This window comes from Jaculus jaculus, chromosome 2 (genome assembly GCF_020740685.1).
Source record: "Jaculus jaculus isolate mJacJac1 chromosome 2, mJacJac1.mat.Y.cur, whole genome shotgun sequence".
NCBI lineage: Eukaryota > Metazoa > Chordata > Mammalia > Rodentia > Dipodidae > Jaculus > Jaculus jaculus.
Window position 1 is genome coordinate 9,280,093 of NC_059103.1, and position 18,533 is coordinate 9,298,625.

General features: G+C 47.7%; 1 protein-coding gene and 1 non-coding gene across 2 annotated transcripts; both read left to right on the forward strand.

Moving 5' to 3' along the window:
• The first annotated feature begins 146 nt into the window (after positions 1 to 146).
• On the forward strand, positions 147 to 8,283 carry LOC101594838 (paired immunoglobulin-like type 2 receptor beta-2). The gene is made up of 4 exons (XM_045144283.1): positions 147 to 688; positions 988 to 1,377; positions 6,305 to 6,479; positions 7,928 to 8,283. Exons 1-4 carry the CDS (start codon positions 637 to 639, stop codon positions 7,971 to 7,973), a joined length of 663 nt encoding a protein of 220 aa, XP_045000218.1. The 5' UTR covers positions 147 to 636; the 3' UTR covers positions 7,974 to 8,283.
• A 174-nt stretch (positions 8,284 to 8,457) lies between these two features.
• On the forward strand, positions 8,458 to 8,591 carry LOC123459118. The gene has a single exon (XR_006636031.1). It is a non-coding gene; the product is annotated as a small nucleolar RNA SNORA70 (small nucleolar RNA).
• The last annotated feature ends 9,942 nt before the right edge of the window (positions 8,592 to 18,533 follow it).

An 18,533-nucleotide genomic window follows, 5' to 3' on the forward strand; every position in this document is an offset into this window, starting at 1 on the left:
TGTCTCCTCCACCATCGCCTTCCTCATCATCTCGAGACCAGTCTGGGGTACGGCTGGATAGAGTCTCACATCCACCTTTGCTCTTCCTGACAGAGGCTATGCGGGTCCTGGACGCCTCCCCCCTGATGACCGGGAGAGACTGAGACTCTCAAGAACCGCTGAGAAAGGAGACTGAGTGGGAAGAACAGAGACACTGAGCAAGATGAGGAGGGAAGGAATCAAGTGACAGAGAGGACACAGATGAGGAAAGGGTGCTGCACAGGACCCGGGAAGGACGGGGTGACATGGAAGGTTGAAGTGGCCTAGGGGAGACCCAGCCAGGCAAAGTCAAGGCCACACTCCCCAGCAGATGGGGGCTGCACCCAAGGATGGACCTTTCAGGTCAGTGACTACAGGAGCCTCCTCTGCAATGTAGGAAGAAGAAGCCAGCATGACAGAGGAAGTCAGAAGCCACAGGGAGTTGAAAATGGGGACTTCCCTCCATTCTCAATCCCCACAAGGGGCGGGCTCTGGGAATCCAGATCTTTCTACTTGATCTTTAGACCCAGGAGCAGCCTCAGTGTTCCTCCCCAGGGCTCCTCTCCTGCCTACCCGGCTCTGCTTCTCTTGTCCCCTAGAAGGGAGCTCGCAGTGGCTATGGTCCTGCTGCTGCTGCTGCTGCTGCTGCCACCAGCATCCATGCAAGCTGGTGAGTGCTGGGACCTCCAGAGCCTGGGACACTGCCTGCACCACCGTGGGGACCAAGGGCTCGGGACAGTGGTTGGGCGTGTTTACAGGGTCTGTGAGAGGAGACAGCCAGAGCTCGTGGTCCCTCAGAGTGCCTCCAACCCTGTGCTCACCTCTCTCCTCCTCCTCCCTGAAGATGGGGACCCAGCCAGAGGGACAGTCCTGCCTCCTGTCACACAACTTGTAGACAGAAGCTCAGGAAGGTCTGGGGAGATATCCTTTCTCCCCCGCATGACATCAAATTCCCCCCATTCTTCCCAGGTAAGGTAGCCCTATCCAGCCAAAGGAATGACTACGGGATGGACCAACCCGCACACATGTCTGGTCGCCAAGGTGGCTCTGTGGAAATCCCCTTCTCCTTCTACCACCCCTGGGAGTTAGCCAGCGATCCCTGGATGACGATAATGTGGAGATGGAAGCACTTCCATGGACCATTTATCTACAACAGCACCCCGCCTTTCATCCATGAGCAGTTCAAGAACAGGCTCGTCCTGAACTGGACACAGGGTCAGACGTCCGGCAGCCTCAGGATCCTGAACCTCAGGAAGGAGGACGAGAGCACGTACTTTTGCAGAGTGCGGCTGAACACATGGAGTGCACGCCGGCTTATATGGCAGTCAATGGATGGGACCAGACTCACCATCACCCACGGTGAGCCACTCCATCCAGGCTGGGCTGCCCTGGCTTCCTTGTCCCCTAATGTCACCTGAGCCCTATGTCTCTAATCCTTTCATAAGACTTCTCTCCCCAGACCTCTGCCAGCTTTATCTTTTCTCTTCCCCACGGTCACTCCAAATCTTAGCAGCTTTCCCTGCCCAAGCTACTCACGTTCCCATAGTTCCAGCCTTGCCCTGGTCCCCAAGGCTTGGGCTCCTGCAAGATGCTCCAGTCGCCCCCTTGTGTCTCCATCTGGCACTGCCGCCATGCCCACTCCCACCTTTGCCCCATGATGGCCTTGTGGATTTGACTTCGTCAGCATGTAGCTGCTGTCTCGGGGTCATGTATCACGACATCCAGGCTGGACGCTGCATTGCATGTCCCTCCAACTCTGAGCTCAGTCCAGGACACACAGTAGGTGGCCAATGGATGACCTCACTGCCCTCTGGTTTCCTCATAAACCACCACCCACCACCTGATTTCTATGCCCTGTTTCTAGCTCCTCTCCTCTCTCTGCCCCAGTCTCTGCTCCTTCCTCTCTTTCCCTCCTCCTCCTTCCTTGCCAAGCCCCACGTTCACCACCCAAGCTGCCTGGTAAGCAAGAGGCCCTGGGTCATCCTCTGGCACCGCATGGGGAAAGGGGAGAGGGGACAGACGGAGAGAGTGACATATATACTGCAATCCTAACACTCAGGAGCTGGAGACAAATGGATTGCTGTGAGTTTGAGGCAAGTCTGGACTACACAATGAGTCTCTGCTTCACATTACATTGGAACCTGGGCATGGTGGCGCACACCTTTAATCCCAGAATTCGGGAGGCAGAGATAGATATATCACTCTGAGTTCGAGACCAACCCTGAAACTCTGTAGTGAATTCCAGGTCAGACTAAGCTAGAATGAGAGCCTACACAATAAAGCCAAAAATTAAAAGAAGGAAATAATAACTAAATAGAATAAAAATTGGAAATAACATCTAAAGAAAATTTTGTTTTAAAAAATCATTTCTGAGTGCTGGAGAGATGGCTTAGCAGTTAAGGTGCTTGATCCAAAGCCAAAGCGCCAGGTTACATTCTCCAGGGTCCAAATAAACCACATGCACAAGGTGGTTCGAGCATCTGGGTTTGCTTGCAGTGGCTACAGGCCCTGGCACAACCATTCTCCCCCTCTCTTCCTCCTTCTTTCTCTCTCTGTCTTTCAAACAAATAAAAAAAAAAAACTTTAAAGAACAAAATATCATTTGTGAGGCATTTACATTGATCAAACTTTCTGTAATATTTTAATTTTATTTTTAGATTTATTTATTTATTTATTTATTTATTTATTTATGAGGCAGAAGGAGGAAATGGGCACTCCGGGGCCTCCAGCTATTGCAAACAAACTACAGACGCATGTGCCTCCTTGTGCATCTGGCTTATGTGGGTCCTGGAGAGTCAAACCTGGGTCCCTAGGTTTCCCAGGCAACGGCCTTAACTGCTAAGCCATCTCTCCAGCCCCCAACCTTCCTTTAATTGAATATGCATTTGTTAATGAGATTAATAGATTTTTTCTTTTGGTTAGACAGCCTGGCCTTTCTCCTTTTTCTTTTCTTATTGCCACGAGACAACCCATTTCTACTTTTTAAAATCATGTTTCTTTTTTTAAAATTTTTATTAGCATTTTCCACGATTATAAAAAAATATCCCACGGAAATTCCCTCCTTCCCCCCCCCCACACTTTCCCCTTTGAAATTCCATTCTCCATCATATTACCTCCCCATCTCAATCATTTTACTTACATATATACAATATCAACCTATTAAGTACCCTCCTCTCTTCCTTTCTCTTCCCTTTATGCCTCCTTTTTAACTTACTGGCCTCTGCTACTAAGTATTTTCATTCCCACACAGAAGCCCAGTCATCTGTAGCTAGGATCCACAGATGAGAGAGAACATGTGGCGCTTGGCTTTCTGGGCCTGGGTTACCTCACATAGTATAATCCTTTCCAGGTCCATCCATTTTTCTGCAAATTTCATCACTTCATTTTTCTTTACCGCTGAGTAGAACTCCATTGTATAAATGTGCCACATCTTCATTATCCACTCATCAGTTGAGGGACATCTAGGCTGGTTCCATTTCCCAGCTATTATAAATTGCGCAGCAATAAACATGGTTGAGCACGTACTGCTAAGGAAATGAGATGAGTCCTTCGGATATATGCCTAGGAGTGCTATAGCTGGGTCATATGGTAGATCAGTCTTTAGCTGTTTTAGGAACCTCCACACTGATTTCCACAATGGCTGGACCAGATTGCATTCCCACCAGCAGTGTAAAGGGGTTCCTCTTTTTCCACATCCCTGCCAACATTTATGATCATTTGTTTTCATTATGTTAGCCAATCTGACAGGAGTGAGATGGAATCTCAATGTAGTTTTAATCTGCATTTCCTTGATGACTAGTGACGTAGAACATTTTTTTAGATGCTTATATGCCATTCATATTTCTTCATTGAGAATGCTCTATTTAGCTCCATAGCCCATTTTTTGATTGGCTTGTTTGATTCCTTATTATTTAACTTTTTGAGTTCTTTGTATATCCTAGATATTAATCCTCTATCAGATATATAGCTGGTGAAGATTTTTTTCCCATTCTGTAGGTTGCCTCTTTGCTTTTTTCACTGTCTTTTGCAGTGCAAAATCTTTGTAATTTCATGAGGTCCCAGTGATTAATCTGTGATTTTATTGCCTGAGCAATTGGGGTTGTATTCAGAAAGTCTTTGCCAAGACCAATATGTTGAAGGGTTTCCCCTACTTTTTCCTCTAGCAGTTTCAGAGTTTCAGGTCTGTGGTTAAGGTCTTTAATCCATTTGGACTTAATTCTTGTGCATGGCGAGAGAGAAAAATCTATTTTCATCCTTCTGCAGATATGTATCCAGTTTTCTCAACATTTCTACTTTTATTATTATACTGTTGCTATCTTTCTCTTATTCTCTTTGTATCTCTTTTTTGTTGTTCTTAATGATTTTGCTTTGTTTTGTTTCTTTCAAAGTCTCACTATGCCGGGCGTGGTGGCGCACGCCTTTAATCCCAGCACTCGGGAGGCAGAGGTAGGAGGATCGCCGAGAGTTCGAGGCCACCCTGAGACTACATAGTGAATTCCAGGTCAGCCTGAGCCAGAGTGAGACCCTACCTCGAAAAAAAAAAAAAAAAAAAAAGTCTCACTAGACAAGTCCAAGCTACAGTTTAACTTGCGGCAATCCTCCAGCCGCTCCCTCCTGGGTACTAGAATTATACATGTGAACCTCTGTCCCAATTTGCTGTCCCTTCGTAAATTTAATTTTTTATTATCATTTATTAAATTTATATGTCTATTACTTTCTGCCTCTGAGTTTCCTTAGCATGGCTTCCTCTCAGTTTTTGAAATTTTATTTTTTTCCTATGGAAATGGAATGCTTCATTTATTTTAAAGTGTCTCCCATGCACCGTAACGAAAGCACTTACTGCCATGATGTAAGACTAGGCTACATCTCCAGTCATACTCAGGACTGGAATGACTGCTGTGGTTCTGCATTGTACTTTCTAAGCAGCAAGTTAGTACAAACCTTCCCGGCGTCTCTCTGTTCACTGAAGCACTGTGATGTGGCTCTTCTCTGTGCAAAACCAGCCTGGGAAGGTCACACTCAGAACCGTTCTGTTGTCTGAGTGGCAAGGTGCTAGGGAGATGGCCCAGAGGTGAAGGTGCTTCCTAGCCAAGCCTGACCACCTGGGTGGCCACGTAAAGCCAGATGCACAGAGTGGTGCATCTCTCTCTGCCTATTGTTAACCCAAAATTAAAGAGAATAAAGACCACTGACCCCAATTTATGGCCAAATTGAAGCAAGATATTTTTAAAAGTATTTATTATTCTTTATGTATTTGACAGAGAAAGAGGTAGAAAGAGAGAGAACGGCCTGCTAGGGCTATAGCTCCCCATTAATCCCAGTGCTCAGGAGGCAGTTAGGGGGATCACCATGAGTTTGTGGCCACTCTGAGACTACATAGTGAATTCCATGTCAGCCTGGACTAGAGTGAAACTTTACCTTGAAAACAAAACAAAAATTCAAAAAACAGCTGGAAAGGTGGTTAAGGTGCCTGCTGTCAAAGAGTAAGGACCCAGGTTCAATTCCCCAGTAATCACATACAGCCAGATGCACAAGGTGGCACATGCCTCTGGAGTTCATTTGCAGTGGCTGGAGGCCCTGGTGTGCCCATTCTCATTCTCTTTCTCTATCAAATAAATAAATAATATATTTTTTAAATTTTTTCAAAATCAATTCCTGAGTCTCCAGAGTTGCCACAATCATCCGGTGTGAAGTCAGGCGGCGGCTTCCAGGCACTGATGGAGCCAAGGCAGGGAGCTGTCTCTGGGAGGAGTTTCCACTTGGAGAGAGTTCCGCAATGTGAGCTTAGCGATGTGCGCAGTACAATGCACGCGCTCCGTGGTCTGAAGCGTACGCTTACGTGTGGGCGATGGAACCCATTACTTTATAAATACCCCTGTGACTCAGTGATCCCTGTCTGCAGTGACGGGATGAGGCTGTAGGGACGCACCCAGTGAGGGTGGGGGTCGGCATTGAAACGTTGTCACCTGCAGCTGGGCCTGGGGGTGCACGCCATTAAACCTAGCACTCGAGAGGCAGAGTAAGAGGACCACTGTGAGTTCAAGTCCAGCCTGAGACTGCATAGTGAATTCTAGGTCAGCCTGGGATGAATGAGACCCTACCTCAAAGAAATACAAAATAAAATGAATAGAATTTGTCAACTAGATTCTATGGCTCTAGCACCTGTCACCCCTTCCATATGAGCTCCTGAGAGTGGCCCCCACCATATTTCCCGATGTGAGCAGGGGGGACGGGCCTTCTCGTCCCTCTTCCAGGGAGGAGTTACTTACTGCTCATCTCTCCCCAGACGCCCCCACCACCGACTCTGCAGTCACCACAGCTGGCCTTGAAGACGTGGAGGGCACGAGGAGCCAGGGGCACCTGCCCCCGATTCTGGGGGCCGCAGTGGCCGTCCTTGTCATCAAGGCTGCGCTCATCGCCCCGGTCACTGCAGCGCTGGTCTTCCTCAGGCGGACGCGCAGGTGCGTAGGCCAGGACAGGCCCCAGCCTGCTTCTCTGCGGAGCGCGTTCTTAGACCCTCCTGCGTCAGAGCCCGTGAAAGTGCTCGGTCAATGGCCGGAGAGGTGGCTTAGTGGTTAAGCACCTGCCTGTGAAGATTAAGGAGCCTTGTTTAAGGACCATTCCCCAGAACCCACATAAGCCAGATGCACAAGGTGGTGCCTGCATCTGGAGATCATTTGCAGTGGCTGGAGGCCCTGGTGCACCCATTAACTCTCTCTGTGTGCATCTTTCTCCCTCTGTCGGTCGCTCCTGAGTAAATAATAATAAACAAACAAAAAAAATCGGATACTCCTCATGGATAAAAAGAAGAAAGAAAGAATGTGCTATGTTAAAAGCAGGTCTTTAAAAAAAAAAAGAATATTTTCAATTATTTCTTTATTTGAGACAGGGAAAGAGGAACAGAGAGAGAGAGAGAATGGGTACACCAGGGCTCCCAATCACTATAAACAATCTCCAGACAGCAGATGAAAAAGCAGAACTTCTAATCAAAGGAGAAGGATGGATAAATTAAATTTCAGAAAATGGTTTGGAAAACTGCTAGAAAGTAGTGTTTTCTCCTATCACTTCTTGGCCTTTTGGCTAAGATCAAGGGTAGTAATATAATCTCCTACTCCATAGCTGTTGCGAAAATGAATTCCATGGAGGACTGAAATTATCTGTGGAAGAGAAATTGCCTAACATGCACCAGGCCCTGGGATCTATCCCCAGCAGCACACTCTAACACACATCCATAAATATGTTGAAAAGTTTTTAAAAAAACATGCAAATTAACGATTTAGGGGCTGGATAGATCGCTCAGTGGTTAGAGGCAATTGCTTGCAAAGCTTAAAGGCCTCGGTTCAGTTCCCCAGCACTCAGATAACTCCAGATGCACAAGGTGGCACATACATCTAGAGTTAATTGCAGTGGGAAGAGACCCTGGTGCCCCCATTCTCCTTTTCAGTCGCTTGCTAATAAATAATTAAACTGTTAAAAAAAGGAAATTATAGATTTAAATGCAGAAAACTAATCCTACTGCTGGATTAAATAAAGGTTCCTCTTTTCACTAAATGAATATAGCATACCTAAGCAAAACCTTTAAGTCATAAAAAGAAAGTTTAAGGAATTCATCAACATTAAAAAAAATCTTTAGTGCTGGAGATACTGATCAGTGGTTAATCATGCTTACTTACCAAACCTGGCAGCCTGGGTTCAGTTCCCCAGTACCCATGTAAAGCCAGGTGCACTGAGTGGTGCATGCACCTGAGTTTGTTCACAGGGTCAGGGGCCCCCAGAGGACTGGAACTCAATCTCTTTCTGAATGCCTCTCCCATCTCTGTTTCAATTAAATAAGTGAAAATATTTTGTTAACTATTTAAATTTTTATTTTACAGAAACAAACAATAGGTTTTTCTTTATTTCCTCACAGGAAGACACAACTGGAATTTGAAGGAAATTTTGGACATGATCACTGAGGAAATACAGCTCAGAGGACGATTCGGCGCAGATGAGAAGCCAAAACCTGTAAAACGCGACGGCGCCTCACTGGGGTTTTCTTCACCAGTGTTCAGCTATTTAGGTCCTGAACCGTCAGAACTGTGTTGTCAGGGACGTTTCTTCATTGTAGCACGAGGGCTGAGTAGTAACGGGGACTTTCTATAGGAAAGAATATGGTCTTATCCTTCCTCTGCTGAAAAGAAACAAACAGGGATGGAGAGATGGCTTAGCACTTAAGGTGCTTGCCTGAAAAGTCTAAAGACCCATATTTGACTCTCCAGATCCCACATAAACCAGACCCACAAAGTTGAAGCAAGCGCAAGGTCACAACTACCCACTAGGTGGCACAAGTGTCTGGAGTTCGATTGCTGTGCTTGAGACTTGGTGTGCCAATTCTATCTTTCTCTCTCAATATCTCTCCCTCTCAAATATAAAATTTAAAGAAAGGAAGAAAGAAAGAAACTGAATTCATTTAGTCCCACTGGGTTCCTTTCCTCCTGGTGGCCATCTGTGCAGTGGCTACAGACAGCAGCCTCCTTGGTAGTACAGTAACCTGTTGCTTGTACAGGTGGCCATATGGGACCTTGGAGACTGTCTACTGGTGGATTTCATGGTTCTGATCTCATGTTATTCCCTGCCTGTGGTCCAGACACGTATGTGGGATGCTTTTGGGAATCCCCAGGGCACAGTGGCCCTGGTTCACACTGGCCAGGTCGTCACGTCCACCCGCACCGTGCTGCAGAATAAAGAGTGTGTGACGGCATCCCTGTGCAGAGCCGTGTTCAAGTGCTCTGTCCCCCGAAATATCCACATCTCAAAGAATTGGGGCTTCACCAAGCGCAATGCTGACTGACTTGGAAATGTGGTAGCTGAGAAGTGGCTCCTCCCTGATGGCTGTGGGGTCAAATACATCCCCAATTGTGGTCCTCTGGACAGGTGGGTAGTTCTGCACTCATGAGCTTCCACAGTTCAACCTTACCAATCATGCTCACTCAATAAAGCTCACAATACAATAAAAAATAAAAAGGGTTGGAGAGATGGTTTAGCGGTAAAGGTGCTTGCCTATGAAACCTAAGAATGCTTGTTAGAACCTCTGGGTCCCATATACAGCCAGTCACAAAAAGAATGCAAGCATGCAATATTGCACATGTGCACAAGGAGGCACACGAATCTGGAGTTCATTCACAGTGGCTGAAAGGCCCTAGGCTGACATATCCACCCCCACCTCTGTCTCTCTCTCTCTCTCTTTCTCTCTCTCTCACTTTCTCTCTTTTTCTCTGTGTATGTGTGTGTAACTCTTTCTCCCTCTCAAAAATTGAAAAAAAGCCATGTATGGTGGCACATGCCTTTAATCTCAGCACCAGGGGGCAGAGGTAGGAGGATTGCTGAGAGTTTGAGGAAACCCTGAGACTCCATAGTTAATTCCGGGTCAGCCTGGACCAGATTGAGACCATACCTCGAAAAACTAAAACAATAAATAACTAAATAAAGTGAAAAATGGCTGCAGGAATGGCTTAGCAGTTAAGGTATTTGCCTATAAAGCCCAAGGATCCAAGTTCAATTCCCCAGGACCCACATAAGCCAGCTGCACGAGGGGATGCACGGGTCTGGAGTTCGTTTGCAGTGACTACAGGCCCTGGCTTGCCCATTCTGGCTCTTTACTCTTTTGCTGTTTCAAATAAATAAATACAAATCTTTTTTCTTTTTAAGTGGAAAAAAAAAAAGACACAAAGGCAGACAGCAAAGACCACTTTTCGTGCGTGTGAGGCTCCTCTTTCTCCTCCAACTTCCATGATCCTCTTCCATCTTGAAGATGACTCATGGTTTGATACGGCTGCCTGAACTTTATCCATTAATTCTGGGTTGCAGGGCAGAAACAGAGCTAAGAGAAGACAAAAATATAGCCCACCAACTATTGCTTCTAACCCTCGTAGAGGGCCTTCTCAATGTGGTCAAAGGGCCAGTACCATGTGACAATGTCAGAAGATTCAAAGCTTTCTCCAACATTAGAATAAAGCAAGATGATCATACTCCCTACTTCTATTTAATATAGCATTGTAAATTCAAGCCAAAGTAAGTAGGCAAGAAAAAAATGCGATCAAAGGGGCTGGGAAGGTGACTAAATGCAACTATAGATTTTTTGCAATTGGAAACCCTCGCATGACCATTTTCAGTCTGCCCTACCTCTCTCTCTGAAATAAAAACATTAAAAAGAAACATCCAGGGGGGTTGGGGAGATGACTTAGTGGTAAAGGTACTTGCCTGGGATGCCTAGGGCCCATTTTGGACTCTCTAGATCCCCACTTAAGCCAGATGCACAAAGTGAGGCAAGCACAAGGTCGCAAATGCCCACTAGGTGGCACAAGCTTATGGAGTTCAATTGCAGTGGCTGAGGCCCTGGCACACCAATTCTATCTGTTTCTCTCTCTTACTCTTACTCTGTCTCACTAAAATTTAAAAAAAAAATTAATTGAAAAAATTCATCCAGGAATGATGGGTCACTTCCTTAATCCCAGCATTTGGGAGTCAGAGGTAGAAGGATCGCCATAAGCTCAAGGCTACCCTGAGACTATGTAGTAAAATCCAGGTCATCCTGGGCTAGAGTGTAACCCTGCCTTAAAAACAACAACAAAGGGCTGGGGAAATGGCTTAGGTTTTAATCCCTTGCCTATAAAGCCTAAGGACCCCAGTTCGAGGATGGATTCCCCCGAAACCAACGTTAGCCAGATGTACAAGGGGGCACATGTGTCTGGAGTTTGTTTGCAGTGGCTGGAGGCCCTGGCACGCCCATTCTCTCTCTCTCTCTCTATCTGCCTCTTTCTCTCTCTATCTGGTGCTCTCAAATAAGTAAATAAAAATAAACAAAAAAATTAAAACAACAACAACAACAAAATATATTAAAGCAAATCCAGATTGATGAGGAAGAATTAAAGTCTAGTTGTGTGCTTCATGGAATAGTTAAGGTCTTATTGCTGTGACCAAATACCAGTTATTTCAGCTTAGACTTTCAGGTGACAAGCCATCACTGTGGGGAAGGCATGGTGACAGAGCTTAGGCAGCTGGTCACATTCAGTCCACTGCTGGGAAGCAGAGAACAGTGCGTGTCCTGAGCTGGTCAGTCTGTCCATTTTATTCCTTCCAGGACCCGAGCCTGCAGAATGGTGCTGCCCAGTTAGGAGGAAACCGGTACAAAGGACATGAAAAACTTGTGTGCCAAAAACTCAGTACCCGATGTTGCTGGGGGGAACAAAGAGGCTGGGGCGATGGCTCAGGGCAAAACCAGTTGCCAGGCAAGCATGAGGCTAGACTTTGGATCCCCAGTGCCCCAGTAAGTGCCAGAGGGCAGAGACGAGGGATTCCATCCCTGGGGCAGGTAGGCAAGGTAGTCTCATCAAATCAACAAGTTGCAAATGTGAGTTCCTGTCCTATTAAAACAAAGTGGAGTGCAATGGAGGAAACTTCCAGAGGCAAACCCTGGCTTCCTCACACACTGGCACCTACACACACATGTCCCCACTGGCATAAACAGAAAAGAAATATTATTTACAACTTCCATGATTGTAAGCCATATCCCATGGTAGTGCCCTCCCTCCCCCCCCCCACTTTCCCCTTTGAAACTCCACTCTCCAGCATAACTCCTCCCAATTTCAATCAGTCTCTCTTTTACTTTGATGTCATGATCTTTTCTTCCTATTATGATGGTCTTGTGTAGGTAGTGTCAGGCACTGTGAGGTCATGGATATCCAGGCCATTTTGTGTCTGGAGTAGCACATTGTAAGGAGTCCTACCCTTCCTTTGGCTCTTACATTCTTTCTGCCACCTCTTCCACAATGGACCCAGAGCCTTGGTAGGTGATAGAGATCTTTCAGTGCTGAGCACTCCTCTGTCACTGCTTCTCAGCACCAAGGTGCCTTCTGAGTCATCCCAAGATCACTGCCATCTGAAAAGAGAAGATTCTCTACCAACAGTGAGAGTAGCATTAATGTATGGGTATGAACATTAAAAGAAGTGCTTACTGGGCAGTTTGATGAGCATAGTATATACATTTAGCCAGACAGCAGCCGCCTTTACACCCCTAGGGCTCATGACAACCCCTGTTGAAGGTGTTCAGTATCAGGGATGTATTTCCTTTCATGGAGTGGGTCTCCAATTATATTTGAGGGTTGTTTTTCCCCCATAACACACGTGCCACTAATGTACCCATTGTCTCATTTGGCATGGCTTGCTAAATATAAGGCTTGCAGTGTCCACTGTTGAATATCTTCACTGGCGATTTCTCTCTCTCCCATTGAACTGCTTGTAGAATGGCTTTTTCCAGCTTTCTGTCAGCTGGTCTACATGGAGGAGGTGATCAGCTCAGTTCCAGCAGGATTTCTCAGTGACCTTGCAGCCCAAGTGTGTGGACTCTTCAGCAATAAAGTGTGATTATCTACTCCTGGTGGGAAACCCAGGGCCTTGTCAATAACCTGTAATGTTTTGGGGTCACCAGGAACCTCCCTGGACAACAACTCACTGGAAGGTATCCCATCCCTGGCACTGAACATTTTCTAGGAACTATCTATGGCTCCTGAGTGTTCCATTGTCCAAAAATGTAGGTTTCCATATGATTTATTTATATCCTCTTAGATTTTGATTAGCCCTCCCTCACCTTTCCTTCCTCAAGGGTCCTGTGAAGGCAGCACCATCTGAGCCTCCCTGCCCCTCCAGCTAAACCTGGCCAGGAGCCCCACTCTGCTACCTTGTCCACACCCTTCCCAGGGAAAAGATCTGCACGCTGTCATGAAGACCTAACGGGGCTGGAGAAATGGCTTAGCAGTTAACGTCTTTGCCTGCAAAGACTAAAAACCCAGGCTCAATTTCCCAGTAGCTACATAAACAAACAAACAAACAAAAAAAACAGATGCACAAGGTGGTACCTGCGTCTGTAGTTCATTCCCAGTGGCTGGTGACCCTGGAATGCTAATTCTCTATCTCTCTGCCTCTCTTTATCTCCCTGTATCTATCTATCTATCTCTCTTTCTTTCTTTCTCCAAATATATAAATAAATAGGGCTGGAGAGGTTGCTTAGCGGTTAAGGCACCAGCCTGCAAAGCCTACGAACCTATGTTTACTCTCTAGATCACACCTCAGCCAGACTCACAAAGGTCCCCCGAGGCAGATCAGAAAGACACAACTCTCCCTAAAGGCATTTGGCTAGTGCTTTACTTACATTTCAAATGTCAACGGGCCACATGGAGCTGTCGTAAGTTGAAGCTGCTACCTGGTGAGAAGTGCATGGTCTGAGGTGTGTCACCATGAGAAGTATGGGTTTTCTGAGAACATTAAACTAAGTTACTCAAAACACAGTGGTGGAGTAAGAAAAAGCTTTATAGCAACAGCTTTGAAGATAATGAGATTAATGTCCCAAAACAAAACAAAATGAACAAAATAAATAGAATAGAGGACACGAGAGATGGCTTAGCAGCTAAAGCATTTGCCTGCAAAGACTAAGGACCCATGTTCGACTCTCCAGATCCCATGTAAGCCAGATGCACAAGGTGATGCAAGCTCATGGTTGCACATGCCCAGTAGGTGGCAAAAACGTCTGGAGTTCGATTGCATTGGCTGAGGTTCTGGCTCTCTGTCTCTAAAAATATTAAAAATTTTAAAAATAATAGTAGCCGGTCAGGGTGTTACATACCTTTAATTCCAGCACTCGGGAGGCAGAGGTAGAAGGACCACGGTGTGTTCAAAGCCACCCTGAGACTCCATAGTGAATTCCAGGTCAGCCTGGGCTAGAGTGAGACCCAACCTCAAAAACAAAAAACAAAAATCAAGAAAAACCACACTGGCCCAGTGCTGAACCAACCTAGAATGACTGCCTACTTCACAGAACAAAAAGCCCAGGAGATGGGCTTGGAGTGATGGCTTAGTGGTTAAGCGCTTACCTGTGAAGCCTAAGGACCCGGGTTTGAAGCTCGATTCCTCAGGACCCACGTTAGTCAGATGGATAAGTTGGAACATGCATCAAGAGTTCCTTTGCAGTTGCTGGAGGCCATGGAACACCAATTTTCTCACTACCTGACTCGTTTTCTCTCTGTCTATGGCTCTCATATGAATAAATAAAAAATAAGCAAAAAAGAAGTACAGGAAAAGTGCAGAAGTTATGAGCCAGGTCTTTAACAATGGCTGATAGGTTCGGATACTCTACCATTGGGTGGGGAAGTCTATTTTCCAGGTGAGATGTCAGTAGCCAGAACCTCACCACGGCAGCAAGAAGGAGAGAACAAAGGCGCCTGGCTGTGATGGAAAGCGGCTTCACTGTGGAACCTGAGCGCGACCCCATCACTGAGCCAGCAGCACGGGTTCATGGAGGACTACGGGCTGCGGCAGAGATGGCGCCAGGGACAAAAGGACACGGGGGCCCCGAGTCCTCAGGGAGATTGAGGTAGTGGCTATACACTCTAATCACGGCCACCGGCCTTCCTCTTGTTCCTGCCCCTGGACACACTTGGTCTGATGGATTCTATGGCCTTTGCCAGGCCAAAGGGCTTCATGTCGCCTTTCGCACATTCTGAACCCCAAAACTCCAGGCCCCTCTCTTCCCAAAAGCCACCCAGGTCTGGTGGCAGTACCGTAGCCACAGGTGAACCCATGTCCCCGTCATTCCTAATAGGTCAAAACAGGGTGAGCAGTTCCAGAGACTGACTCCAGAGTGTCCCCCAAAGAACCCCTGTCACAGCATGTAGTTGGATGTCAGAGGACAGCAGGTGGCAGTAGTGAGGCCTGAGCCCAAGAGGCAGCAGGGGCTGCAGAAATCCCAGAGCCTGGGCCTCAAAGCTCTGTGGTCACCAACTCCTGTGGCAGCCCTGGGGGAGGGGAGGGAGCCCAGCCCCTTTGTGGCTGACTTGACCACAGGCTGACTTGCCACCCACAGCCCCCAGAGGTTGGGGCAGGCCTGGAAACTGGGAAGACATTCTCAAGACCTTGCTTGGACTGGAGATGATGCTCAGTTTGTAGATATTACTCCTGGAGATTTTCCTTTTCACCTGTTCTTGACTAGAATAGGTCTGGGATTTGAGGGGCACAACATCCTGTTATGATTTAGTGAGGGCACTTCAGAGATGAAGAACAAGAATGCCTCCTTCCTGGAACTTCCTGCCTCAGCACATGACCCCACACCTCTCCTTTACAGGGCACTTTCCCTCTTCTTTTTTTTTTTTTTTAAATTATTGAGCCTGGGGGTGATGGCCCACACCTTTATTTATTTATTTTTATTATTTATTTATTTGAGAGCGACAGACACAGAAAGACAGATAGAGGGAGAGAGAGAATGGGTGCACCAGGGCTTCCAGCCTCTGCAAATGAACTCCAGACACGTGCCCCACTTGTGCATGTGGCTAACGTGGGACCTGGGGAACCGAGCCTCGAATCAGGGACCTTAGGCTTCACAGGCAAGCGCTTAACCACTAAGCCATCTCTCCAGCCCCCCCTTCTTCTTATAATCCATTTCTCTCTCTCTCTCTCTTTCTCTGTCTCTTTCTCTCTCTCTCTCTCGTTTCTCTCTATATATGGTTTTCATTCTTTTTCTCTTGGGTCTTCTTGCTCTTTCTCTGATGTGTACCCCTCTACCACCTCTCTCTTCCCCACTTCTCTCTAACTCTCTCCCTATGACACTAGCCCCAGCAGTTAATATAAAATCTGGAACTCAAGAAATGACTTGTCTTGTGTATCTATGAAGATATGGTACAAAAACACAATGGAATTCTATTCAGCAGTAAGGAAAAAAAATAATGGTTATGTGCAGGAAGATAGGGGGACTTGGAAAACACCACCCTAAGCGACGTCACCCAGTCTAAGAAAGTCAAGTGCCACATGTTCTCTCTCATGTATGGCTCCTAAAACGCTGCAGCTGAAGAGGAGGATGAAAAGCAGTCAGCATGAGGCCAATGGGTGTATGACTAGAAGGAGACCAGGAAAAAGTGAGGACAGAGAGGGGAGAGAGGAGGGGACGCCAGAAAACTAACACAGGGAAAGAACATTGGGAGGGGGAGGGAGGGAGGGTGGAGAGGGAAACGACACAAAGCTGCAGACCAACGTAGTCAGCCCACTAGGAAAGGCCTCTGGGAAAATAGTATATGAGATACGACCTCAGTTGAGCGAGGTGGACGGACCAGAACGACGTGTCCCGTAGAAGGTGGAGGAAGCTTAATCCTAAAACCATAGGCTCTGGCTTGTGAGCCCCAGGACCAGAACTGGGATACAGCCACAGTGAGTAATTGGCTAGGAAGAGGCAGAAGGACCCCAGAACAATGTAGGCCATTGCTAGGGACTTGGTTACTCAACTAAGCTCCATGGAAAGACCCTATTGTTGAAGACACCACACAGGCTGCCATCCCAGGACACCAAGAGCCCACGGAGGACCCAGAGGAAAGCCAGTCCTGTCCTGGGACACCCTCGTGCTGCTGGAAAGTGCTCTGGGAGCTCCTATGTGGCCATGGGCACCCAGAGCAGGAATAGGCGGCAGACCCTGCACCTCTGCCACCCCCCAGATGCACAGGAAGCACACACTTTGGCAATGGTGGCAAACAGCCCGTGGGGGCAACCAACTGTCCCCTGATTGGACATGAGGCCCGCTTAGAGGGAGAGAGGTGGGGTCGAGTCCTGGGAGCCCGGTCAGCGACCCATGCTCAGGAAACTCACAACTCCAGAGGGAAGCCCCCACTGTTCCCTGGACACGTGGAGTGGGGGTCCTCACCCAAAGGCCTCCCCCACTTCTATGCATATCTGCTTAACCAAAGCTGTTCTCACCCTGGCTTGGAGAATCTGTTTGATTGTGCAGATGACACAGAGTCGCGGGGAGATCCGAGGTCCACCAACTCCATCAGAAAAGACAGCAGACGGCCACCATGAGAAGTGCCGCCTCAGCCACATTTGCCCGGGCCGGGAGCAAACCCAGAAGCAGCAGCAGCGACACGAGTGTGGCTCCGCATGTGTCCTGGACAGGCGCCTCCAGGAAAGAGCCCCCGCGTGCAGGAGACCCGAAAGACGCGAACACAGAGACCCAGGCTCCTGAGAGCACAGCACGGAAAGCCAACAGTTCACAAGCCCACGGCTCAGCGATTATCGCAGAGGAGGGGATGGGAAGATTGTAAGAGCCATGAGGCGCGTAGAAATATCCTGAGCTACTGCTCCCCGAAATAACAGAAGCCCTAACTACCCCACAGTGAACACCAGAGACCTACTGAGAAGGGCCAACAAGGAAAGTGGGGGCAGAGATGAGCAAAAACAAGACTCTACCTATGTAACAAATACACACATGTAAATATATATATCTCCATACATACATTTGTTAAAATTTTTTGTTTATCGTTTTTATTTATTTATTTGAGAGCAGCATAGAGAGAACCAGACAGGGAGAGATAGAAAATTGGGGCGCCAGGGCCTCCAGACTCTGCTAATGATCTCCAGACGCATGCACCCCATTGTGCATCTAGCTAACATGGAGCCTCAAACCAGGGTCTTTAGGCTACACAGGCAAGCATTTAACTGTTCAGCCATCTCTCCAGCCCATACTTACATTTTTATATGGGAAAATTATCTTGCAGCAGAGTGCTGTCTAGCATACAAGAAGACCTGGGTTTCTTCCCCAGCACCACAGGAATCGCTCGTGGTGGCCCAGGACTGTGATTACAGCGCTCAGCGTGGAGGCAGGAGTTCAAGCCATCCTAGGCTATACAGCCTGGGATAAATGAGACCTGCCTCCAAACAAAACAAACACTTGACAAAGGCAGTGGGTCCCTGTTCTCTCCTGTGACCAGCTATCTAACCTTGCCAACCCATTCCAAAAGTCCTGTGCCCCAGCGTCCAGACGGGTACAATGGATGTAACAAATGTCCACCAGATAAGGAGGCGCGGAGAGGGGGCACGCGGTGGTCAGAGCCTGACTCAGGTCAGCGGTCCGAGAACCACGGGAGCTGAGAGGAGGGAGGGGAAGGCAGAGGAGGAGGGAGGGGACACCCGGGTCGCCGGCAGGGAAAGCCTGGACCAGGCGGTTGAGAGCAGAGAAGCTGAGGAAATGGGAAGTCGTCTTTGCATGTGTCCCTCAAGAAGCCCAGTGTCACTTCCTCTGGTGCAAGCTGTCCACCTGCCCCTCAGAGAGCTGACACGAAGCTTCTCATGGAGGGGGGGGGCGGGTAGGAAGGTCCACCACAGAACCAGCCCTGTGTGTCCCCTGCCCCTCTGTCCCATGCCAACTCTCACTTCTCCACCCCCAGTGCCCCAGCATGGCACTGTCCACTGTCAGAGAAGTGCCAGGAGGTATGTAATAGTGACACGCTGCTGTGGCGAGCCTGCTCTGCCCACTCTGTCCAGGGAAGGTTCTGGTATGGTAATAGCTGACAGAATTACATAAGGAGCTTTATGCAAACAGCTTTCTGGTGCCCCAGCACCCAAGCCTTAGCACCCGACATCGGGCTAGGAGAGTGTGCCAAGCAACCACGGAGAAGACTGGGTTAAGGAAAAGGCTACAAGGACTCAACAGACACCTGTCATACCCA

Bases quoted from the DNA above. Each gene is read 5' to 3' on its own strand.
- LOC101594838 (XM_045144283.1), top strand. From the start codon at position 637: ATGGTCCTGCTGCTGCTGCTGCTGCTGCTGCCACCAGCATCCATGCAA. The intron at 1,378-6,304 runs GTGAGCCACTCC...ATCTCTCCCCAG, and splicing joins CAGACTCACCATCACCCACG to ACGCCCCCACCACCGACTCT. The intron at 6,480-7,927 runs GTGCGTAGGCCA...ATTTCCTCACAG, and splicing joins TTCCTCAGGCGGACGCGCAG to GAAGACACAACTGGAATTTG.